The following is a 23556-nucleotide window of genomic DNA, read 5'->3' on the forward strand; positions in this document are numbered from 1 at the left end:
TAGTGCTGTTGGTGGTAGGTGCACTTGATTCAGCAAACCTAGTGCTGTTGGTTGGTAGGTTCACTTGATTCAGCAGCCCTAGTGCTGTTGGTGGTAGGTGCACTTGATTCAGCAGCCCTAGTGCATTTGGTGGTAGGTGCACTTGATTCAGCAGCCCTTGTGCTGTTGGTTGGTAGGTGCACTTGATTCAGCAGCCCTAGTGCTGTTGGTGGTAGGTGCACTTGATTCAGCAGCCCTAGTGCTGTTGGTTGGTAGTTTCACTTGATTCAGCAGCCCTAGTGCTGTTGGTGGTAGGTGCACTTGATTCAGCAGCCCTAGTGCTGTTAGTGGTAGGTGCACTTGATTCAGCAGCCCTAGTGCTGTTGGTGGTAGGTGCACTTGATTCAGCAGCCCTAGTGCTGTTGGTGGTAGGTGCACTTGATTCAGCACCCCTAGTGCTGTTGGTGGTAGGTGCACTTGATTCAGCAGCCCTAGTGCTGTTGGTGGTAGGTGCACTTGATTCAGCAGCCCTAGTGCTGTTGGTGGTAGGTGCACTTGATTCTGCAGCCCTAGTGCTAGGTTCACTTGATTCAGCAGCCCTAGTGCTTTTGGTGGTAGGTGCACTTGATTCAGCAGCCCTAGTGCTGTTGGTGGTAGGTGCACTTGATTCAGCAGCCCTAGTGCTGTTGGTGGTAGGTGCACTTGATTCTGCAGCCCTAGTGCTGTTGGTGGTAGGTGCACTTGATTCAGCAGCCCTAGTGCTGTTGGTGGTAGGTGCACTTGATTCATCAGCCATAGTGCTGTTGGTGGTAGGTGCACTTGATTCAGCAGCCCTAGTGCTGTTGGTGGTAGGTGCACTTGATTCAGCACCCCTAGTGCTGTTGGTGGTAGGTGCACTTGATTCAGCAGCCCTAGTGCTGTTGGTGGTAGGTGCACTTGATTCAGCAGCCCTAGTGCTGTTGGTGGTAGGTGCACTTGATTCAGCAGCCCTAGTGCTGTTGGTTGGTAGGTTCACTTGATTCAGCAGCCCTAGTGCTGTTGGTGGTAGGTGCACTTGATTCAGCAGCCCTAGTGCAGTTGGTGGTAGGTGCACTTGATTCAGCAGCCCTTGTGCTGTTGGTTGGTAGGTGCACTTGATTCAGCAGCCCTAGTGCTGTTGGTGGTAGGTGCACTTGATTCAGCAGCCCTAGTGCTAGGTTCACTTGATTCAGCAGCCCTAGTGCTTTTGGTGGTAGGTGCACTTGATTCAGCAACCCTAGTGCTGTTGGTGGTAGGTGCACTTGATTCAGTAGCCCTAGTGCTGTTGGTGGTAGGTGCACTTGATTCTGCAGCCCTAGTGCTGTTGGTGGTAGGTGCACTTGATTCAGCAGCCCTAGTGCTGTTGGTGGTAGGTGCACTTGATTCAGCAGCCCTAGTGCTGTTGGTGGTAGGTGCACTTGATTCAGCAGCCCTAGCACCAGGAAGACAAAGTGTTCCCATTTTGAACCATTTCATGTGTCTGAATGAACTCCGCCTACCCGGCAGGCCCAGAGAGCAAATCAAGTGCACGTTTTTGCCTACCACTGGCCAATCAGATAGCTCAGATTAGTTTCCTTGAGCCATAGACTGAAAAAAGAAGCCTCGAACGCACAGCAAAGTTGATACTGTGAGATTTCTAAACTTTTAAAACCATGACTAGAGAGAGACTCAATGAATACAGAAAAGAGCTGCTGTTTTTATGAACAGGTTCATGTTTAAGTTGTTATTCAACATTTTGTTCAACACTTTTATAAGCCATAAAATGTGCGTTCTCCCTACTTTCACTCACGCTACAACCAGCACTGCAGCTGCAGTGAATCTGTATAGCAAAGTGCTCCGATAAGCTTTCATTATTGTCTGTGGTTATTATTTCACTTTCTCTGGTCATAGGAGTAACAACATGAATTGGTGCATGAGGCAGAAATAATGCAGTGCGACTTGAGTTTTGCCATCAGCTGGAAAACAGTGTCCCTTTTCTCAGCGGAGGGCGGGAGAGTGGCGGGACGGTAAGTCGAGTGAGAGGCAGCATCACCGCTGCTCCCTCACTCCCCTCAGACTGACCATCAGATTCAGGCCATTAGTCCAGTAAAAAAAGAAAAAGCTCATTATTATGCTCACTGAACTGTGCCTCACAAGTAATACAACAAATTATCTATTACCAATGTGATCATATATATACATTTTTTTTAAGATAAATTGAAAATGGTCTGAAAAGAACAACACTGGCAGGGCAATTCAAGCATAGCCAATATGCAGATCTATAGCTTACTGTACAAACCTCATTGCTCCAGAACTGTTTTTAGTTGGTTAATGTTGCATGAGCTTATGTTTTTAAGTCATGTTTTAAAAAACCTGAGCGGTAGATCTCGGCTTGCATTTTGACTCAGAAAGCGATCCAATCATCCATCAGTCTGGTAGGGATAGATCTATGGGGAGAGATGGAGAACCTGAGGGGATGTAGAATACTTTTGGCCGAGTTATCCATCTCTGGTTACACAACCTTACAGACAGCCTTACAGACCACCATACTTCTTCACACAGCCTTACAGGAAGCCATGCTACTTCACACAGCCTTAAAGACAGCCACGCTTCTTCACACAGCCTTACAGGCAGCCATGCTTCTTCACACAGCCTTACAGGCAGCCATGCTACTTCACACAGCCTTACAGGCAGCCATGATTCTTCACACAGCCTTACAGGCAGCCTTACAGGCAGCCACGCTTCTTCACACAGCCTTACAGGCAGCCATGCTACTTCACACAGCCTTACAGGCAGCCTTACATTACAGGCAGCCTTACATTACAGGCAGCCTTACAGGCAGCCTTACAGGCAGCCATGCTACTTCACACAGCCTTACAGGCAGCCACGCTTCTTCACACAGCCTTACAGGCAGCCTTACAGGCAGCCATGCTACTTCACACAGCCTTACAGGCAGCCACGCTACTTCACACAGTCTTACAGGCAGCCACGCTTCTTCACACAGCCTTACAGGCAGCCATGCTACTTCACACAGCCTTACAGGCAGCCTTACATTACAGGCAGCCTTACATTACAGGCAGCCTTACAGGCAGCCTTACAGGCAGCCATGCTACTTCACACAGCCTTACAGGCAGCCACGCTTCTTCACACAGCCTTACAGGCAGCCTTACAGGCAGCCATGCTACTTCACACAGCCTTACAGGCAGCCAGGCTTCTTCACACAGCCTTACAGGCAGCCACGCTATTTCACGCAGTCTTACAGGCAGCCATGCTTCTTCACACAGCCTTACAGGCAGCCACGCTACTTCACACAGCCTTACAGGCAGCCATGCTTCTTCACACAGTCTTACAGGCAGCCTTACAGGCAACCATGTTTCTTCACACAGCCTTACACTGCATTGCCCACTGCCCTCACGTTTTTTTCTCTCATCAATCTACACACAATACCCCATAATAACAAAGTAAAAGCATATTTTTTTTTCTGATAATTTATAAAAAATAACACAAACTGAAATATCACATTTACAAAAGCATTCAAACCCTTTACTCAGTACTTTGCTGAAGCACCTTTGGCAGCAATTACAGCATTGAGTCTTCTTGGGTATGACGCTACAAGCTTGGCACACATGTATTTGGGGATTTTCTTCCATTCTTCTCTGCAGATCCTATTTTCAGGTTTCTCCAGAGATATTGGATCGGGTTCAAGTCGGGTTCATTCAGAGACTTGTCCCAAAGCCACTCCTGCATAGTCTTGGCTGTGTGCTTAGGGTCGTTGTCCTGTTGGAAGGTGAAACTTCGCCCCCAGTCTGAGGTCCTGAGCACTCTGGAGCAGATTTTCGAAGGATCTCGCTGTACTTTGCTCCGTTCATCTTTCCCTCGATCCTGACTAATCTCCCAGTCCCTGCCGCTGAAATACATCCCCACAGCATGATGCTGCCACCACCATGCTTCACCATAGGGATGGTTCCAAGTTTCCTCCAGACGTGATGCTTGGCATTCAGTCCAAAAAGTTTAATCTGGTTTTCATCAGACTAGAGAATCTTCTTTCTCATAGTCTGAGAGTCTTTAGGTGCCTTTTGGCAAACTCCAAGTGGGCTGTCATGTGCCTTTTACTGAGGAGTGGCTTCCGTCTGGCCACTCTACCATAAAGGCCTGATTGGTGGAGTGCTGCAGAGATGGTTGTCCTTCTGGAAGGTTCTCCCATCTCCAGAGAGGAACTCTAGAGCTCTGTCAGAGTGATCATCGGGTTCTTGGTCACCTCCCTGACCAAGGCCATTCTCCCCCGATTGCTCAGTTTGGCCGGGCGACCAGCCCTAGGAAGAGTCTTGGTGGTTCCAAATTTCTTCCATTTAAGAATGATGGAGGCCACTGTGTTCTTGGGGACCTTCAATGCTGCAGAAAGGTTTTGATACCCTTCCCCAGATCTGTGCCTCTACACAGTCCTGTCTCGGAGCTCTATGGACAATTCCTTCGACCTCATTGCTTGGTTTTTGCTCTGACATGCACTGTCAACTTTGGGACCTTATGAAGACAGGTATGTCTTTCCAAATCATGTCCAATCAATTACATTTACCACAGGTGGACTCCAATCAAGTTGTAGCAACATCTCAAGGATGATCAATGGAAACAGGATGCACCTGAGCTCAATTTCGAGTCTCATAGCAAAGGGTCTGAATACTTACGTAAATACGGTATTTCTGTTTTAGACAAAAATGTTTAAAAACCTGTTTTTGCTTTGTCATTATGGGGTATTGTGTTTTGATTGCTGAGGATACATTTTTTTAAATCCATTTTAGAGTAAGGTTGTAACGTAGCAAAAATGTGGAAAATGTCAAGGGGTCTGAATACTTTCTGAAGGCAGCCATTCTTCTTCTCACTGGGATGGAGCCTGACTCAGGCTTGACTTGGGCAGGAGCTCACTGGAACTGAGTACCGTTACCTCAAATGTTCTGCTGCTTGAGTTCCTGCACGTCTTATATAATTATTAGCTCAAAAGTATTGCAGAGTTCCTGCACATAAATATAAACAGCACCGGCACCCAAAAATAAGGACGGCACCTATTTCAGTCCAAGTCAAGCGACGTAGGGTGAAAACAAACAGCGTCTGAATAGTATTTTCCTATTTCCTTCATCCTTCCACATCATTCGATCTATGGAGTCGTATCGTCTGTGGCTGGTTAGAGACTGAAGTACGCCCTGGGATCCGAAAATACTTGTTGATCCCTTGATTATCTCCCAGCTCCTCTTCTGTCTGTGTCTGTCTTCTTTTCAACATAGCCTGAGGAATATTGGTTGATATAGAGCTGGAAAATGGTGAAAATGAGTTCCAACACCTTTGATTTTCAAGTTACACAGATTGGCAGCCGATTATAATGGCAGTTGAATATGATGTCCTCAGTTTAACAGTGATTTCAGTAAAGGCCTTTGCACATGATGTCTACCCCCCCAAACCCAGTTCCTTAGTCGTTGATGGGTAATTGGGAGCTGCCTAGCAGTAAGAGTTATCAGCCTGACCTCCTATACTTTACCCCTACACTACAAAACACAAACTCGTGCGTTCACATATTACACACACATACGCACGTATGCACGCAAGCACACACATACGCGGATGGACACGCAAGAACGCACGCACTTACATGGACACACACACGAGCTCTCCTAATTAAATCAAGAGTCCCTCTAGCCCTGTAGGTCAGCTGTAGAAGGCTGGTTGAGAGGCTGGTTGTGTGCTGTATTGTAGTATTAACGGATCAGATCCACATTACCAGCCTCCCTGACAGTGGCTGAAGAGAGGACATGTGACTTCCTGTGTTATTATGCCAGGTTTTAGGTCAATAGTTCCTATTTTAGACAATTCAATGAAGAAACTGAAAGAAAAGGTTGAACAATCATACATTTGTGCATTCAGTTGTTATTTATAAGTGTCATGGAATTCTGACCCCAAATCCTGTTTAGTTTTTCTGTCATTAGATAATTAGTGAAACCTTCTACTGTATATCCCACTGTCAAACAGCATGTTTCAGTTTGAATGTCAGGACATCATTTGTACTAGGGAAGTTGTGTACACAGTATATCTGTCCACATTCCCAGGTTGTTTTGAGATCCTCCCTATTGCATAGTGTGTTCTCTGGCAGACAGTTGTTAAAGGGCAGACTGACTCCCACAGTTTGTTTGGGTTCAGGAAAAATGAGATGCTTGCTAAATTGGGCCTGGAGTAGGGCTATCATATCTAATGTGTCTGTCTGTGTGGATGACATGTTTTTCTGTCTGCTTGTCTGTCTGTATCCCACGTTGTCTGTCTTTGTTGACCCTCACTCCTGCTGATGTTAAGTTGCATTGTGATATTTCTGCAGTACTTCTGTTTAGAATGAAATGGTATTTTAAAAACGCCCCGTGTGTACTCTGTCACAACTCACTGGGGGGGAGTAAGATGATCCTCTTTCACATCTCTCTGCTCACTCTCTCTCTTTCATTCTCTCTCTCTCTCCCTCTCTCTCTTGCTCCTCCCTCTCTCTCTTTTCTTCTCTCTCTCTTTCCCCTCTCCTATCTTTCTTTCTCCACTCCTTTTTTCACTCTCTCTCTCCTCTCCTCTCCTCCCCCGCTCTCTCGTTTCTTCTCTCTCTCTTTCTCTCCCTCTCTCTCTTTCCTCTACCCTATCTTTCTTTCTCTCTCCTTTTTTCTCTCTCTCTCCTCTCCTCTCTCCCCACTCCCTTTTCTCCCCCTGTCCTTTTATCTACCTTCATATTGTCTATTATAGCTGGGTTGAATTGAAAGGGCACTCTCCCTGCTATATCCTGTGGCTCTGTGACATATACTTGGCCACAAGGGACTTTCTTCATCCACCACTACTGTTTATCACACCATGGTAGAACAGATTGTCATTCTAGTTCTATGGTGTCGCTTCCTCCCCCACTGTAATACAGTTCGACCGTCTAGAACGAGGTGCATTGGGTTGAGAGGGAGAAGGGACATTGATATATTCCTGCTCTTTTTAATAGGGCTTTGATGGAGGGGTGCAGTGTGTGTAGGGTTAGGCTGTGTCTCTAGTCTAGTGTATATGATGTGTCTTCTGCTCACGTAAACCATCACACACACACACTCCCTCGCTTCTCTCCCTTTCTATCTCTCTCGTTCTCTGTCTCTCTCTCTCTCACACGCCACTCCTCTCTCCGTTCCCCCTGTAGGCTTCACCAGCCTGTTATGTTTTAGAGCACCATTTGTTCAAAGTCTGCCTGGAATCTCAATGCGGATAGCAGGCAGGCGGGCAGGGAAGCCTAAACTCTGCTCTGCCCGCCTTTTTAAATGCACCATATGTTTACAGAACTGTGGCTGGCCACAATAGTATAGTCACTCCATTCTCATTTCGCCTGCGCTTTATCTGCCAAAAAAAGACCTGTTTCAATAGCGGGGTTATTATAGCTGAAAGGGGTCGTTACTGAGCTATTAATGGTTTGGTCTGGTACTGTGAATGTGTGTACAGACTGTAATACTGAGACTAAACATCTGTACAGTCGATGTGGCTGACCTGGGCGTTGTAGCCTACATTATTTTAGATTCAGAGATTCAGATTCAGTGTTTAATAGTCACATGTACATTCACCCAACATTTTGGTCCACCCACAGATACAGGGCTAGTCTAGTCTGATGTATCAGGCCTCAACCACATCCCAAGCCCAATTAAACCCTAACTCACCACACCTATTTCTCTCCATTCACCCTCCGAGCCACACATAAAATAAAGCTGCCTCCCATAGACCTCTGAGAGCTCCGGCTGTGTGCAGTTGTCACAGAGAACACAGACCCACCGCAGTGACAAATTGCTGCAGTGTATAGTATTTGAGCAACCCAACAGGTTCAGGGTGTGGAGACATTAATCTTGGAGGGGGTTTAATCTGTGCTGGTGCTCACAGTCACAGCTATTACCTCAAACATACAGGCCTTCCCCAGGGAGAGGGAGGGCTACGGTAGGCGGCCATTTTGGCTCCCCCAGTGCTCGTCAGGCTCTGCTCGCTGCTCTAATGGTCCAATAAGGTGTATTTGACCTCCGTGACTCCACCCCTCAACGCACTGTAATCAGACAGAGATCAATGGAAGGTCGTATATCACCTGGGTCAACACGGCCGTGTGTGTGTGTGTGTGTGTGTGTGTGTGTGTGTGTGTGTGTGTGTGTGTGTGTGTGTGCCCTGCTTTAGAGGTGGTTTATGTCCTACGGATGTTGAGCTGCATTTATGTCTCATCATTTATTCAACATTCCTCCACTTGTAGGTATTATTACTATCAATCCATCCAGGTTGCAGAACATTCTGGATCGTGTGTGAAATCCCAGAAGCATCTCTGGGATTAGTGCCATGGGAGTTAGGGGATTGGTTGGGGCAGGGGTGGGTGGCGATGTGGTGTTATCATGGGATATGGATTTTAGAAGGTCAGTGTGTTTCTTTCTCCACATCATTAGAATTCTCTCTCTCATCACTCTATTGGTCTATGGTCGCTCCATATGATTTCAATCACTTTCTGACCATGGTAGAAGAAGTGGTCAGACTCTTTTTTAACCTAAATGCCAAAACATTCCGGAGACTTTTTGTAAAAAAAAAATTTTTTTAACCTTTATTTAACTAGATAGAGGTGCTTAAAGTTTACCCATTTTGCATACCTCACCCTACCATGAGACATCCATGTCTTCATCACTGGAAAAGATAGACGTGTAGATTAGATTGTTTTTAATATTCATGTATGTTATAACTTAGACCCTATTTGACATCATCTGAAGTGTTTGTGTTGTGACCACCATCGGTGGAGACTCCTTCGCATGCTCTTGAATACAGGGTGGGTGCCATGTTTTCGCTGGTAGAATGTTTATTACATTTTCATTTTGAAATGGTACCACAAAGATTCACACATCAGGGAATGTATACTTGAGTGGGAATATCCATTGTTTTAAAATAAACTGTCAATCTTCCATAGAAAACCTATTCAAATCATAGAAATATAGATAATAGAATAGACATTCCCATTCAATTTGACATTCGACGGTAGGTGTACCGGTGGCCATCTTTTTGTTTGTAATTGCAAGTAAAAATGTCAATTAAATAATAATTTCAATGGTGTACTAGCTAAATTGCAGTGGTCTGAAGGGATAGGTCCATTCTATGAATTATGTTTCTATGAGTGAAATGCCACCCACCATGTATTCAACCGATGGCGGGCACGGCACTAACACCTCAGATGATGTAAATTGTAAAATAGAGTCTAAGATATAACATATGCGAAAATGAGACAAATCTGTTTTTAGATAATTGACATTAAAGGTAAAAAAAAATTAAAATGATATCCAAGTCAACCGTTTATCTTTTCCAGTGATGAAGACGTGGATGTCTCATGGTAGGGTGGGGTATGCAAAATTGGTCAACTTTGAGCACCTTTCTCCTGATTGTTTTGGTATTCAGGTCCAAAAAGTCACTTTCTTACCACTTCTACCACAGGCAAACATGTATGGAAGGTTTCATTCAAATCAAAAAGGGGTTGTGTCAGAAAGTGATTGAATTCATATGGAATGACCCTTCATGTAGTACGATTATTATCTGTGTTTAAAGGGTTCGTACGGTTTATGGTAATGTTGACATTACCATAAATCCCTTAAGTATTTTAGATGGCACGCAAATAATGTTTGGAAAATTTGTACTCAGGTGATGAAAGCTTGTGTGACACGAAGTATTTCAATATCTACAGCTGAGCAAGATTTGTTTTGCTTCAAGTCGCTAACCTTTTAGCCGCTAAGCATTCAGCCTACTGTCAGAGCAGCAGTTTATGCAAACATACACAGTCTGACAATATATCCTTCTATGCTGTCTGGGGTTGATGTGAATAAGAATGAGATGAAATGTTTCTGTAATGAGGATACCTGGAAGGAGGGGTTTCAAACTAGTTTATGCCAGGGCAAATACTGGAATGGAAGCAGGCTTCTCTGGGAAGTCTTTACAATGTCTGTCATTTCGACAAGGTTATAGTGAAATAAGACAGTATAATTCATCAGTGATAGCAAAGATTCTTCCTCCTGATGCCCAGTCTTGTCTTGGCTGCCAGCATAGGAATCCCATAATATACTGCTGCCTACACAGGCATCCCATATAATGCTGGCTGAGACAAAGCCTGTTAAAAAAGCAAAAAAACAAACAGAAGGAAAATGATCAGTGAGAACAGACAAGTCACAGTCTGAAACACAACTAGGTTGATGGACTGATGAGAGTGGAGGGGATATACCAGGATACAGGGGCGTTATGCAGCCCAGAAATATGAGGGGCCACAAAATCTACCAGCTCTCACGGTCTCACGTCAGAATTAGACGATCATTCATGTTTCTAAAACATCAAATTTCAAAGTTGTTTCAAATGTCAAATTTCAAAGTGTTTAAGGTTAAGTTTAGGCATTAACTCTGAATGGTTAAGGTAAGGGTAAAGGTTTGGGATAGGGTTAAAACTAAAATATCAAAACCAACTTTCTATCGCTGGATTCCCTGGGCAAGAATCAGAGGCAGATGCTTACGCCCGTCCACCATCCCCGTCCAAAACGCACTAGCAAAACCCAAACCTACTTGAAGGTAACAGCGCTCACTGTTGCCCCTAGTGGCCAGTTTCCACGTCATCTCCCGACATCCTCAGACATGGATGAACGTTGAATACTGACTTGTTTCACCGGTGACCTGACTGCACAAAGTACGTGAGGATAGATAGAGGTTGCCCTGAAACGGCTTTTTCCTGCAGGCTTGAGACAATAATAATTATGCTTAATTCTGTCAAAAACATGTATATTTTTCTGCATTTCTAAGCCTACCTCTTGAGCTGTCTGTATCCTCCTGTCTGGTGTTTTTTTTTTTAAATAAACTACATTTGCTTCTCTGCTTCTCTGCTAAACTTTGGGTAAAAGATTGAAAGGAATGTGAGTCTTATTCAGCACATTTAGTTTTTGCTTGCTTTTCTAAAGCAGATGTTTTCAACCTTTTCTTGCCCAGGGAACCCTGCCCAGCCAACATCATATGTTAGAAAAACATGTTTTTCCAAGTTTTGTCTTATCACCCGGTAAATGATAATGGCAAGGAGAAGTAATCAACATTGTAAAATGAGTAGATTTGGTAGATAGTTTTTCATTATTTTGACCTCCCCACGTTATAATTGGAAGAAGAAGTGTACACTCTAACATAGCCTATTAGCTAGAAAAGTAACTCAAACTAGAGCTTTGATGATTATGGCATTTTGGGTAATGATTCATTGTCATGCAAATGAACAAAGTTATTGTCAAAATTGGCATTTTTGTTGAAAAATGTTTTGAGCTTGTAATGCATCATAATGCATATTTTTGAAAATGAGTTACGACATGCCTAATAAATACAATACAGCTCCTGGGACACCCCGGACTCAAAAACAAATGGTTTTGACCACTTAGAATTTTTGAATATGAAGCTACTCCCAACCATGCCGTTCTGCTCGTAAAAGTATCAGCAACTTTACCCACTTCATGTAAAAATTTAAAACTGCTATTGGGTAAACTACACTATATATACAAAAGTATGTGGACAACCTTTCAAATTAGTGGATGCGGCTATTTCAGCCACCCATTGCTGCCAGGTGTATAAAATCGAGCACACAGCCATGCAATCTCTACAGACAAACATTGGCAGTACCGTCATAGTATGCCACCTTTCCAACAAGTCAGTTCATCACAAGTCAGCTCTTCACGACTGTCTTGGTGTGTTTGGATAGTTCTAGTTTGTTGGTGATGTGGACACCAAGGAACTTGAAGCTCTCAACCTGCTCCACTATAGCCCCGTTAATGAGAATGGGGGCATGCTTGGTCCTCCTTTTCCTGTAGTCCACAATCATGTCCTTAGTCTTGGTTACGTTGAGGGAGAGGTTGTTATTCTGGCACCACCCGGCCAGGTCTCTGACTTCCTCCCTATAGGCTGTCTCGTCGTTGTCGGTGATCAGGCCTACCACTGTTGTGTCGTCTGCAAACTTAATGATGGTGTTGGAGTCGTGCCTGGCCATGCAGTCGTGGGTGAACAGGGAGTACAGGAGGGGACTGAGCACGCACCCTTGGGGGGCTCCAGTGTTATGGATCAGTGTGGCAAATGTGTTGCTACCTACCCTCACCACCTGGGGGGCGGCCAGTCAGGAAGTCCAGGATCCAGTTGCAGAGGGAGGTGTTTAGTCCCAGGATCCTTAGCTTAGTGATGAGCTTTGAGGGTACTATGGTGTTGAACGCTGAGCAGTAGTCAATGAATAGCATTCTCACATAGATGTTCCTTTTGTCCAGGTGGGAAAGGGCAGTGTGGAGTGCAATAGAGATTGCATCATCTGTGGATCTGTTTGGGCGGTATAAAAAATTGGAGTGGGTTTCTGGGATAATGATGTTGATGTGAGCCATTACCAGCCTTTCAAAGCACTTCATGGCTACGGACGTGAGTGCTACGGGTCTGTAGTCATTTAGGCAGGTTGCCTTCGTGTTCTTGGGCACATGGACTATGGTGGTCTGCTTGAAACATGTTGGTATTACAGACTCAATCAGGGACATGTTGAAAATGTCAGTGAAGACACCTGCCAGTTGGTCAGCACATGCCCGGAGCACACGTCCTCATAATCCGTCTGGCCCCGCAGCCTTGTGAATGTTGACCTGTTTAAAGCTCTTACTCACGTCGGCTATGGAGAGCGTGATCACACAGTCGTCCGGAACAGCTGATGCTCTCATGCTTGCCTCAGTGTTGCTTGCCTCGAAGCGAGCATAGAAGTGATTTAGCTCGTCTGGTAGGCTCGTGTCACTGGGCAGCTCGCGGCTGTGCTTCCCTTTGTAGTCTGTAATAGTTTGCAAGCCCTGCCACATAAGACGAGCTTCGGAGCGGGTGTAATATGATTCAATCGTAGCCCTGTATTGACACTTTGCTTGTTTGATGGTTCGTTGCAGGGCATAGCAGGATTTCTTGTAAGCTTCCGGGTTAGAGTCCCGCACCTTGAAAGCGGCAGCTCTACCCTTTAGCTCAGTGCGAATGTTGCCTGTAATCCATGGCTTCTGGTTGGGGTATGTACGTACAGTCACTGTGGGGACGACGTCCTCAATGCACTTATTGATAAAGCCAGTGGCTGATGTGGTGTACTCCTCAATGCCATCGGAAGAATCCTGGAACATGTTCCAGTCTGTGATAGCAAAACAGTCCTGTAGTTTAGCATCTGCTTCATCTGACCACTTTTTTATAGACCAAGTCACTGGTGCTTCCTGCTTTAATTTTTGCTTGTAACCAGAAATCAGGAGGATAGAGTTGTGGTCGGATTTACCAAATGGAGGGCGAGGGAGAGCTTTGTACGCGTCTCTGTGTGTGGAGTACAGGTGATCTAGAATGTTTTGCCCTCTGGTTGCACATTTAACATGTTGGTAGAAATTAGGTAGAACTGATTTAAGTTTCCCTGCATTAAATTCTCCGGCCACTAGGAGCGCCGCCTCTGGGTGAGTGGTTTCCTGTTTGCTTATTTCCTTATACAGCTGACTGAGTGCGGTCTTAGTGCCAGCATCTGTCTGTGGTGGTAAATAAACAGCCACGAAAAGTATAGCTGAAAACTCTCTAGTAGTGCGGCCTGCAATTTATCACAATATACTCTACAACAGGCGAGCAAAATCTTAGAGACTTCCTTAGATTTTGTGCACCAGCTGTTGTTTACAAATATTCACAGACCGGCCCCCCTCGTCTGTGCTGTTCTATCTTGCCGGTGCAGCGTATATCCCGCCTGCTGAGTATCCATGTCGTCATTCAGCCACGATTCCGTGAAACATAGGATATTACAGTTTTCGATGTCCCGTTGGTAGGATATTCGTGATCGTACCTCGTCTAATTTATTGTCCAATGATTGCACGTTAGCGAGTAATATTGACGGTAACGGCAGCTTTCCCACTCGCCGTCGGCGGATCCTAACGAGGCATCCCGCTCGGTGTCCTCTGTGCCTGCGTTTCTTCCTCTTGCAAATAACTGGGATGTCGGCCTTGTCGGGTGTTAGGAGTGTGTCCTGTGCGTCCTGCTTATTGAAGAAAAAATCTTTGTCTCTTGAGTGATGACACCGCTTCATGAATCTGTGCTTGGTGGATGCCAGGAGAACACTACCTGCCCGAATGCATAGTCGCAACTGTAAAGTTTGGTGAAGGAGGAATAAGGGTCTGGAGCTGTTTTTCATGGTTTGGGTAAGGCCCCTGATTTCCAGTGAAGGGAAATCTTAACGCTACAGCATACCATGACATTCTACACGATTCTGTGCTTCCAACTTTGTGGCAACAGTTTTGGAAGGCCCTTTCCTGTTTCAGCATGCCCCCATGCACAAAGCGAGGTCCATACAGAAATGGTTTGTCGAGGTTGGTGTGGAAGAACTTGACTGGCCTGCACAGAGCCCTGACCTCAACCCCATCAATCACCTTTGGGATGAATTGGAACGCTGACTACGAGCCAGACCTAATCGCCCAACATCAGTGCCTGACCTCACTAATGCTCTTGTGGCTGAATGGAAGCAAGTCCTTGCAGCAATGTTCCAACATCTAGTGGAAATCCTTTCCAGAAGAGTGGAGGCTGTTTTAGCAGCACAGGGGGGACCAACTCCATATTAATGCCCATTATTTTGGAATCAGATGTTCTAGGAGCATACTTTTGGTCATGTAATATATGTGTACTTGAATATAAAGTTGAATCCCCTCTTCTCTTAAAATGAACCATTAATATGATTATGACGATTATTATACGATAATTGTGCTAGCCCTACTCCAAACACAAGTTTGCTAACGGCAGCTGTTTTGCTGGTTAAACAAAGGTTAGCAATGTGTTAATGTCCAAGTCAAGAAAGCTTGCCAGCAGCTGACCTTTTTTTACAAGAAGCACTTGTGCGCCTAAGTTAAAAGATTCAGGAGCACACAAAGAAATGTAGGAGAACAATAAGGAGGTAACAGGCTGTTTTCTTTGTAGTAAAGGCACAAGCATGACGATCATGAATCTGCCCTCAGTGTATTCTCCATGTCACTCGGGCTGTGGTACAGTGAAGTAATCATTGCAACAATTATCACCTGGGTGATTTTTAAAAATAAAAATGTCAGATCTCACAGCAAATTATTTGGGCGGATATGCGAGTAAAATGGAGGCAATGTAGAGCCCTGAGCCAGCGAATTCGCTGGTGCTTTTTCAAAGCCTACTGTCAGATACTCCAGTGAGTGTACCTTTCTACTGTAGGTTTGTAATTCAAAATTATTTTTGTCCTATTGTTGCTAGTAATATTCATAAAAACATTCAAATTAAACAGAAAAGTGGCAATTGGATCTCTTTCTCTCTCTCTCTCTCTCTCTCTCTCTCTCTCTCTCTTTCTCACACACACACACACACACACAATCACTGTCCACGATTGACACGGCTTTGTCATTTCCATCCAATCTCCTTGACTTCCTAGTGACAGATGTCGGCAATTTCAATTCACCCCCGTCCGTCCGTCCCCGTCCCCTCACCTCACAGATAGTCCCTGGGGGCTAAAGTGTGTGTTTCTGTGTGTGTCTGTGTCTGTGTGTTTCAGTCATGTCTGCGTTACATTTCAGACAATTTTATTTGCTAACTTTGCAGCTTCTCTTGCCAGTGGCAACTCACTCCATGACACTTGCAATTTTACAGTCCTGACTAGGGGAAGCCATTACTATAATTGGTGGTGGGGTTTAGGGGTTTAGGGCATGACAGAGTCCAGACAGGGACTAGAACCCATGACCTATAGGCCTGAAGGAGCTCTGTTCTCTATCCATTATCCTCAGCTATCAAAGAGGGAGTCCTCGCTCACTCTTTTTAAATAATGTGTGTGTTTGAGTGTGTGTGCGAGTGCGTGTGCGCACATTAGTGTGTGTGTGTACACAGAGAGAAAAGGATGTGACGGATGCGGTTTCACACAGAGAAGGCTTTGTCACCTTGGACGAGCAGAGAAGTGATGGCAAAGTGCCGACTCCATTTTGTCATGTCCTATAAGGGAAACATGGAGCAAAGTCATGCCACACACACATCATGCCACATAGTGCCCCAGGTCGAGCCATTACACACCCACCTATTACCCTGGTGTTCCACGCTGACAGGACAGGGAGGTACAAGGGCAAAGTTACCCAGCATGGCCTGCTAAACCTCACAGAAGTTGTTGATTTCAACTCACAGAGTTATTATAATTCTAAACCAATACACTGTTTAATTGCTGTATAACTGATGCCTGTTAATACAGTACACTATCTTTAATCGACTGGTTTTGCATTTTTCCCACAGTTTTCCGAACAGCTGCACTGTAGAGTTCACTGTCTGTGATGCTTATTAATCCACAGTATGGAGTGAAGGGTAAATCAATGCTCTACAGTAGCTGCAGGCTGCACGCTCACATCCATTGACTCATGGATGAATATTCATGTCCTGCAGTTTGGTTGACACAGACAGCAGGGATGGGACATCATTTAGGGCTGAGAGGGACGACTCTTCTCATGGCAACCAGCCATCCAGTCCTGCACCTCTCTGGGGGGCTTCTGTGAGGATGGGGGAGAGAGGTGAGATGGAGATGGAGGGAGAGGTGTGTGTAAGAGAGAGGTAGAGGTGAGAGAGAGAGGTAAGATGAAGGTAACGGAGAGAGATGGAGGGAGAGGTGTGTGTAAGAGAGAGGTAGAGGTGAGAGAGAGAGGTAAGATAGAGGTAACGGAGAGAGATGGAGGGAGAGGTATGTGTAAGGGAGGGAGAGAGAGAGAGAAAATTAGAAACAAGGTGAGAGTGAGAGAAAACGGTAGGAATCGTGTGAGAGAAGAAATGCAGTGATAGGAAGAGAGAGAGGACGAGACAGGGATATGGACAGTAGAGAAGCGAGAGGTAAGGAAGAGGAGGGAGTGATAGAAAGAGAGAGGGAGGAAGAGCAGAGTGATTGAAGTCACGGTAGTCAGGGGGTACTTCTGCTCTGCTTGTCCCAGTGTTCATCTGCCGCTGAGACTCATGGGAGAGGGAGTTAGTGTGGGACTGCCTCTAGGGCCAAACACACGGAGCTCGCTCTATCACTGTCTGTCTGCATCACACAGACACACACACACACACACACACACACACACACACACACACACACACACACACACACACACACACACTGAGCTGCTCAGTAGAGTAAACCTAAACTGTGATAATCTCTTCTGAATATTAGCACTGCTATTTCCCAGTCTCTCTCTCTCTCTCTCTCTCTCTCTCTCTCTCTCTCTCTCTCTCTCTCTCTCAGTGAAACATCAGTCATGGCCAGCTATGCGCTCATCGCTGAAGAGGGAGGGGAGGGAGTATGTTTCATTAAAGTAGTTTGATGTGGAGCCTCGTGCCCTCGTGCTGCGCTGCCCTGAGGGTACCCTCTCTCTCTCTCTCTCTCTCTCCTGATCTCTTTTGCTCTCTCTCACTCTTTCTCGCTCTCTCTCTATATATATTTCTCTCTCGCTTTCTCTCTCTCTATATATATATATTTCTCTCTCTCTCCCCCTCTCTCACTCTCTTCCGGTTAGCGGGCTAAGTTGGTCAGTGCAGTAAAGTGAGCCAGGCTGTCCCCCGGTCACGCAGACCCAGACGTACACGTGCAACACTATTGCCAGCCACACACACTCCTCTCCAGCGGCCAGGAAGTAGCGAGTGTTCTCTATGCTGAAAAATCTGATTCAGTAATAATGCTAGCCCATATAAAAGAGATCAGGATGATTATCTATGCAGGGAAAACTTACAGCTCACACACCAACAAGCTTTCTCTCTTTTCTGGCCTCTCTCTCACTTACACACACACACACACACACACACACACACACACACACACACACACACACACACACACACACACACAAAACTCAATCTTTTCAAGTGTTCTTGTGTAGATACATAGTGGGAGGAGAGAGTCATTCAAGGTAAACAGGGCTCCCACACAGAGAGAGTTAACCAGTGTGATTGACAGGTGAAGAGACAATCGGAAACCTTTGAAAGGATATATTTGTTCAAGGATGGATATCCTTTGTTCTAATCTCAGGGGGATTCTAGCAATGGCTAATACAGCAAAAGCAATCACTGTCGCTGAGCAGACATGAATTGGCTAAGTACAGCAGAGACTAGAGGAAGAGAAGGCCTGTCTGGATGTCTTATCATTCAGTATCAAACAACATCTTGGCAAAGGCCTAGTTCTGTCCCGTATAACTACCTCCGTTTACTGTTCCATTATCACAGAAGTTGGACCAGAATACTATCATTCTCTTCAATGTACCTCAATGGTTACCACTTACTCAGAAAGCACTGTAAGTCTGAAAACAAGAAGGTACTCTGATATTATCATTGATATTGTAGGTTTAGTTTTTCAATATCGGCCCCCAGATGCCAGTTTGACTAACATCTTGTGGGACCTTTTATATACTGCCTGCCTCCTCCATCCTTTTATAAACGGGACGCAAAGAGCAATCTGGCCCAGCCTTTTACAGGCTCACATAAATAAAGGCCACTCGATACCTGGAGTAGTGCCAGTCTGCCATGGACTGTCTGAGTCTACAGCAGGCAGGCAGATAGTAGTGCAGTCAGTCACTGTGGGTTACACTGACCCCCAGAGGACAAGACTGGTACTGCACAATCATAAAAGACGTCATAGAGCAGGGATCATCAACTAGATTCAGCCGTGGGCCGATTTGTTCTTGAACGGATGGTCTGGGTGGCGGAAAATAATTACAAATCATTTGTAGACTCCAAATTGACCGCAAGAAGTCAAAACATATATAATATTTGACTAAAACATAATAATTTCAATACTTTTTTTGTGTACGATCACGTGTTTCTCAATTATGCGTGGGAATACTTGGGAACAGATTTTCCAAATTAAAATCACTTGGAGCGAATTTTCTTTTGTTTTTACAATCTTTTATGTCCAACAATGAAAATACACATTTTTGGCTCAGAAAACTTTGAGGCTAAAGAAAACCACCTGGCCCGTGGGCCACCAGTTGGGGAACCCTGTCATAGAGGATAGCTGCTCTTATATGCATTGTTAACGACGTTATCGTTGACATTCAATTTCATTCACTTGTTGTTTGATGGCTAAAGTAAAAACAGTGATTAAAGCATTTGGATGTAAATGACGATAATAAAATGGTAGTTTATGACGTTAGATTAAAACGCTATCGATAAACTATGATTGGTGTGTATGTTCTCTGACCGTATAGGGTACTGTGTGAGTTTCGGTGGTGGTCCTTTAGGTTCAGAGAAGAAAAGGTAGATTGTGTAGAATCATTTTACACAAAGTTTTCTTCATCCTTACAGACTACTGAAGTGGAAAAGACAGTAGAATATAGTCCTAAAATACTACTCAGCTGTAGGCGTTGAATATGTATATTTTTAATAGCCGAGTGATGTGCCGAATCCGTTTCTCCTGATCGCCTGAGGGGGTCTGAACACTCTGTGTTCTCTCATTATGCCCGGCTCCCTGTCTCCAGGGTGATTTGTCACCACGGAGACTCTCGGCGTGGCAACAGCTGTTTGTAGAGCAGGGATGAGTTGATGAAGTTCAACAGACAGACAGGAGAATATTTATAGCTACATCTGCGTGGCAGGTACCTACAGTCAGGAAGAGAGGGCAAGGAGTGTTTGTGTGTGTGTGCATGTGTGTGTGTCTGTGTGTTTGTCTGTGTCTGTTTATCTAACAGCAAGTATACCTTGGCCCATCCATATATTACGTCTCTGTGTAAACGTATAAACTTACCCTAACCCCATACTCATTCTCACTATGAAAGATGTAAAGATCAGCTATCGAGATAATGTGTGTTTATAGTTTATTCCCATGGCCATCTCTTTTAGTAATCTCTCTTTGTAAAAGCAATGTTTCTAATCAGTGCACAAACTGGAGCAGAGTTCCATCAGAAGCTTAGGTACAGAGACAGGGACTGTGATCGGGGAAGAATTGGCGTAAGGGTTTGGGTGAGGTTGGGGTGAGGGTAGGGTGAGGCCCAAAGGCCGCTGGTCACTGACATGCTGCCATGGGGTTTTCTCCTTTCTCTGTCATGCCAGTTTGTCTCAGTGAGATGTCTTGGGTGCATGTTCCTACTAGGCTGTTAGTAACGATGATGGGTTGGAACTCCGCTACAGCTCAACTGTAACTCAACCAAATGAAATAGCACACCCTTTTATCAGACTTCTTGATTGTGCGGTAACCATTTTTTTTGTTTTGTGGCCTGTATCATTGTATTTGTAGTAAAGTAGAGTATGTTGTTATTTAACTTCTCCCTCTCTCTCTCTCTTTTTCTCTCTCTCCTCTCTCTCCCTCAGCGGTGATAGTACCAGATGGAGGTGGAGAGAAGGCCGGTCTGGGTCTGGGTGATGATCTAGGCAGTGATGAAGACCTGTATGAAGAGTTCCGCAGCTCCGGACATCGCTGTGGACACCCAGGGGGAGGTGGAGAACAACTGGCCATAAATGAGGTAGACTTTTGTTTTGTCTGCCTGCCTGTCTGAATCTCTCTCTCTCTCTCTCTCTCTCTCTCTCTCTCTCTCTCTCTCTCTCTCTCTCTCTCTCTCTCTCTCTCTCTCTCTCTCGCTCTCTCTTTCTCTCTCTGTCTGTCTCTCTCTCTCTCTACTCGCTGTCTGACTTGCTGCATTGCACACAAATAAACACACGTACGCACACACACACCACAGGTATTACATAATGTGTTAGAAACATTCATTCAATAGTCAACATGGATGGAGGTAGAAAGGTATGACGAGCAATGGGACCCAGTCTTAGCACGGTGATGAAAATGGCCTCTGTGGCAGGAGAGAGAGGAGAGAGGGGCTGTAAACACAGGAGAGAGCAGGGAATGCTGGGTTAGGGTCTTGTTGCTGTGGTTACCCGTTCAGGGCTGTGATGTATGACACCATAGAAATACGATCTCTAGAACAGCTCAGGATAAGGTCCGGTTTCTCACTCACAGATTAAGACTAGGGCTGGACTAAAAAGTATGGTCAATGGAGAACCTCCATGGAAATAGCTTTATAGTCCAGGATTAAAATGAATCTGTGTCCGGGAGTATAATTTTCAGAGAAATGTGCACGTTAATGAATAATTTCTCATCATGTTGGAAGGCCTACTCCACACATTACAAGCTGAACATTTTAGTGGCCCCCTCTTGACAGTGGCAAGATATTTTTTATGTTTTACAGTTAATTGCATGCAATTCTACACATTTGCCATGGGGTGTAGAGAAAATGTTGCCGATTGAAAGCAAATTTCCTGCAATTCTACTCATTTTGCCATGGGGCGGGTAGTAAAATTAGCTGTTTTGACACATGCGTCGAATACAACTAGTTTAGACGTTACAATGAACTGCTTGCATACGAGCTCTTCCCAACAATGCAGAGTTTTAAAGAAATGAAATATTAACACAAGAGGAATAAAATAAAATACATAAGAATGAAGCTATATATAAGGAGTACCAGTACCAGATCAATATGCAGAGGTACAAGGTATTTGAGGTAGATAGTGTGTGTACATAAAGGGTAAATTGACTAGGCATCAGGATAGATAATAATAAGAGTGAAATAAAGAACAGAGTAGCAGCAGCAAATGATGAGTGTAAAAGTGTATGTATAATGTGTAATGTGTACAGTGTGTGTGTGTAATGTGTAATGTGTACAGTGCCTTCAGAAAGTATTCACACACCTTGACTTTTTCCAAATCTTGTTGTGTTACAGTCTGTATTTAAAATGGATTAAATTGAGATATATTTTCGCTGGCCTACACACAATACCCCATCATGTCAAACTGGAAATCTGTTTTTAGACATTTTTACAAATTAATTATAAATGAAAAGCTGAAATGTATTGAGTCAATAAGTATTCCACCGCTTTGTTATGGCAAGCCTAAATAAGTTCAGGAGTAAACATTTCCTTAACAAGTCAAATAATAAGTGACTACCTCATCTCTGTACACCACACATACAGTTATCTGGTCTAGCAGTGAATTTCAAACACAGATTTAACAACAAAGACCAGAGAGGTTTTCCAATGCCTTGAAAAGAAGGCCACCTATTGGTAGATGGGTATAAAAAAAATCCCAATGAGCATTGTGCAGTTATTAATTACACTTTGGATGGTGCATCAATACACCCAGTCACTACAAAGATACAGACGTTCTTCCTAACTCAGTTGCCGGAGAGGAAGGAAACCGCTCAGGGATTTCACCATGAGGCCAATGGTAACTTTAAAACAGTTACAGAGTTTAATGGCTGTGAGAAAAGTGAGGATGGATCAACAACATTGTAGTTACTCCACGATACTAACCTAATTGATAGAGTGAAAAGAAGGACGCCTCTACAGAATGCATCCTGTTTTCCAGAAGGCACTAAAGTAATACTGCAAAAAATGTGGCAAAGCAATTGACTTTATGTCCGTAATAGAAAGTGTAATGTTTGGGGCAAATACAATACAACACATTACTGAGTACAACTCACCATATTTTCAAGCATAGTGGTGGCTGCATCATGTTATGGGTATGCTTGTAATCATTAAGGACTGGGGAGTTTTTTAGGATTAAAAAATAAATGGAATGGAGCCTGGCACAGGCAACATCCTAGAGGAAAACCTGGTTCGGTCTGCTTTCCACCAGACATTGAGAGATGAATTCACCTTTCAACAGGACAATAATCTAAAACACAAGGCCAAGTCTACACTGAATTTACTTATCAAGAAGACAGTGGATGTTCCTGAGTGGCTGAGTAACAGTTTTGACTTAAATCTGCTTGAAAATCTATAGCAAGACCTGAAATAGTTGTTTAGTAATGATCAATAACCGATGTGACAGAGCTTGAAGGATTTAGAAAAGAATAATGGGTAAATGTTGCACAATCCAGGTGTGGTGAAAGCCCTTTGAGACTTACCCAGAAAGACTCACGGCTGTAATCAGGGGTGTGAATACTTTTGTAAATGAGATATTTCTGTATTTCATTTTCAATACATTTGCAAAGATTTCTAAAAACATGTTTTCACTTTGTTATTATGGGGTATTGTGTCTATTTAATCAATTTTGAATTCAGGCTGTAACACAACAAAATGTGGAATAAGTCAAGGGGTATGAATACTTTCTTAAGGCCCTGTATGTATTACAGGTCTTCACTGGTCCAAAAAGTTGGACCCGTTCCAAAATGGACCTGTGGATTTGTTGGGGGCAGTATCCTTATTAGAGTGGGTCTGGGATGATGGTGTTGCTGTGTGTCATGACCAGCCTTTCAAAGCACTTTATATTTACAGATGTGAATGCTACAGGGTGATGGTCATTTGGTCAGTTTCAAACATGTTGAGATTACTGGCTGGGACAAGGATAGATTGAAAATGTTTGTGAAGACACCTGCCAGCAGGTCCGCGCATGCTTTAGGAAACGCACCCTGGTATTCAGTCTGGCCTGATCGCTTTGTGATTGTTAACCTGTTAAAACGTTTTGCTCATATCGGCTTCAGAGAGCGAGATCACACATTCATCCAGGAAAAACAGGGGCTTTCACGCAAGGCACATTGTTACAAGCGAAGATAAAAGGTATTTAG

General features: G+C 44.3%; 1 protein-coding gene across 3 annotated transcripts in view; it reads left to right on the forward strand.

Moving 5' to 3' along the window:
* The window catches only part of LOC115152897 (rho guanine nucleotide exchange factor 4), an 82648-nt gene that overhangs the window by 45628 nt on the left and 13464 nt on the right, over positions 1–23556 (forward strand). For all 3 annotated transcript variants that reach the window (XM_029697824.1, XM_029697816.1, XM_029697834.1), the window contains one exon: positions 20310–20461. In XM_029697824.1, the coding sequence (XP_029553684.1) occupies positions 20310–20461 (152 nt within the window). The remainder of the gene's footprint in view (positions 1–20309; positions 20462–23556) is intronic.

This window comes from Salmo trutta, chromosome 2 (genome assembly GCF_901001165.1).
Source record: "Salmo trutta chromosome 2, fSalTru1.1, whole genome shotgun sequence".
Lineage (NCBI taxonomy): Eukaryota > Metazoa > Chordata > Actinopteri > Salmoniformes > Salmonidae > Salmo > Salmo trutta.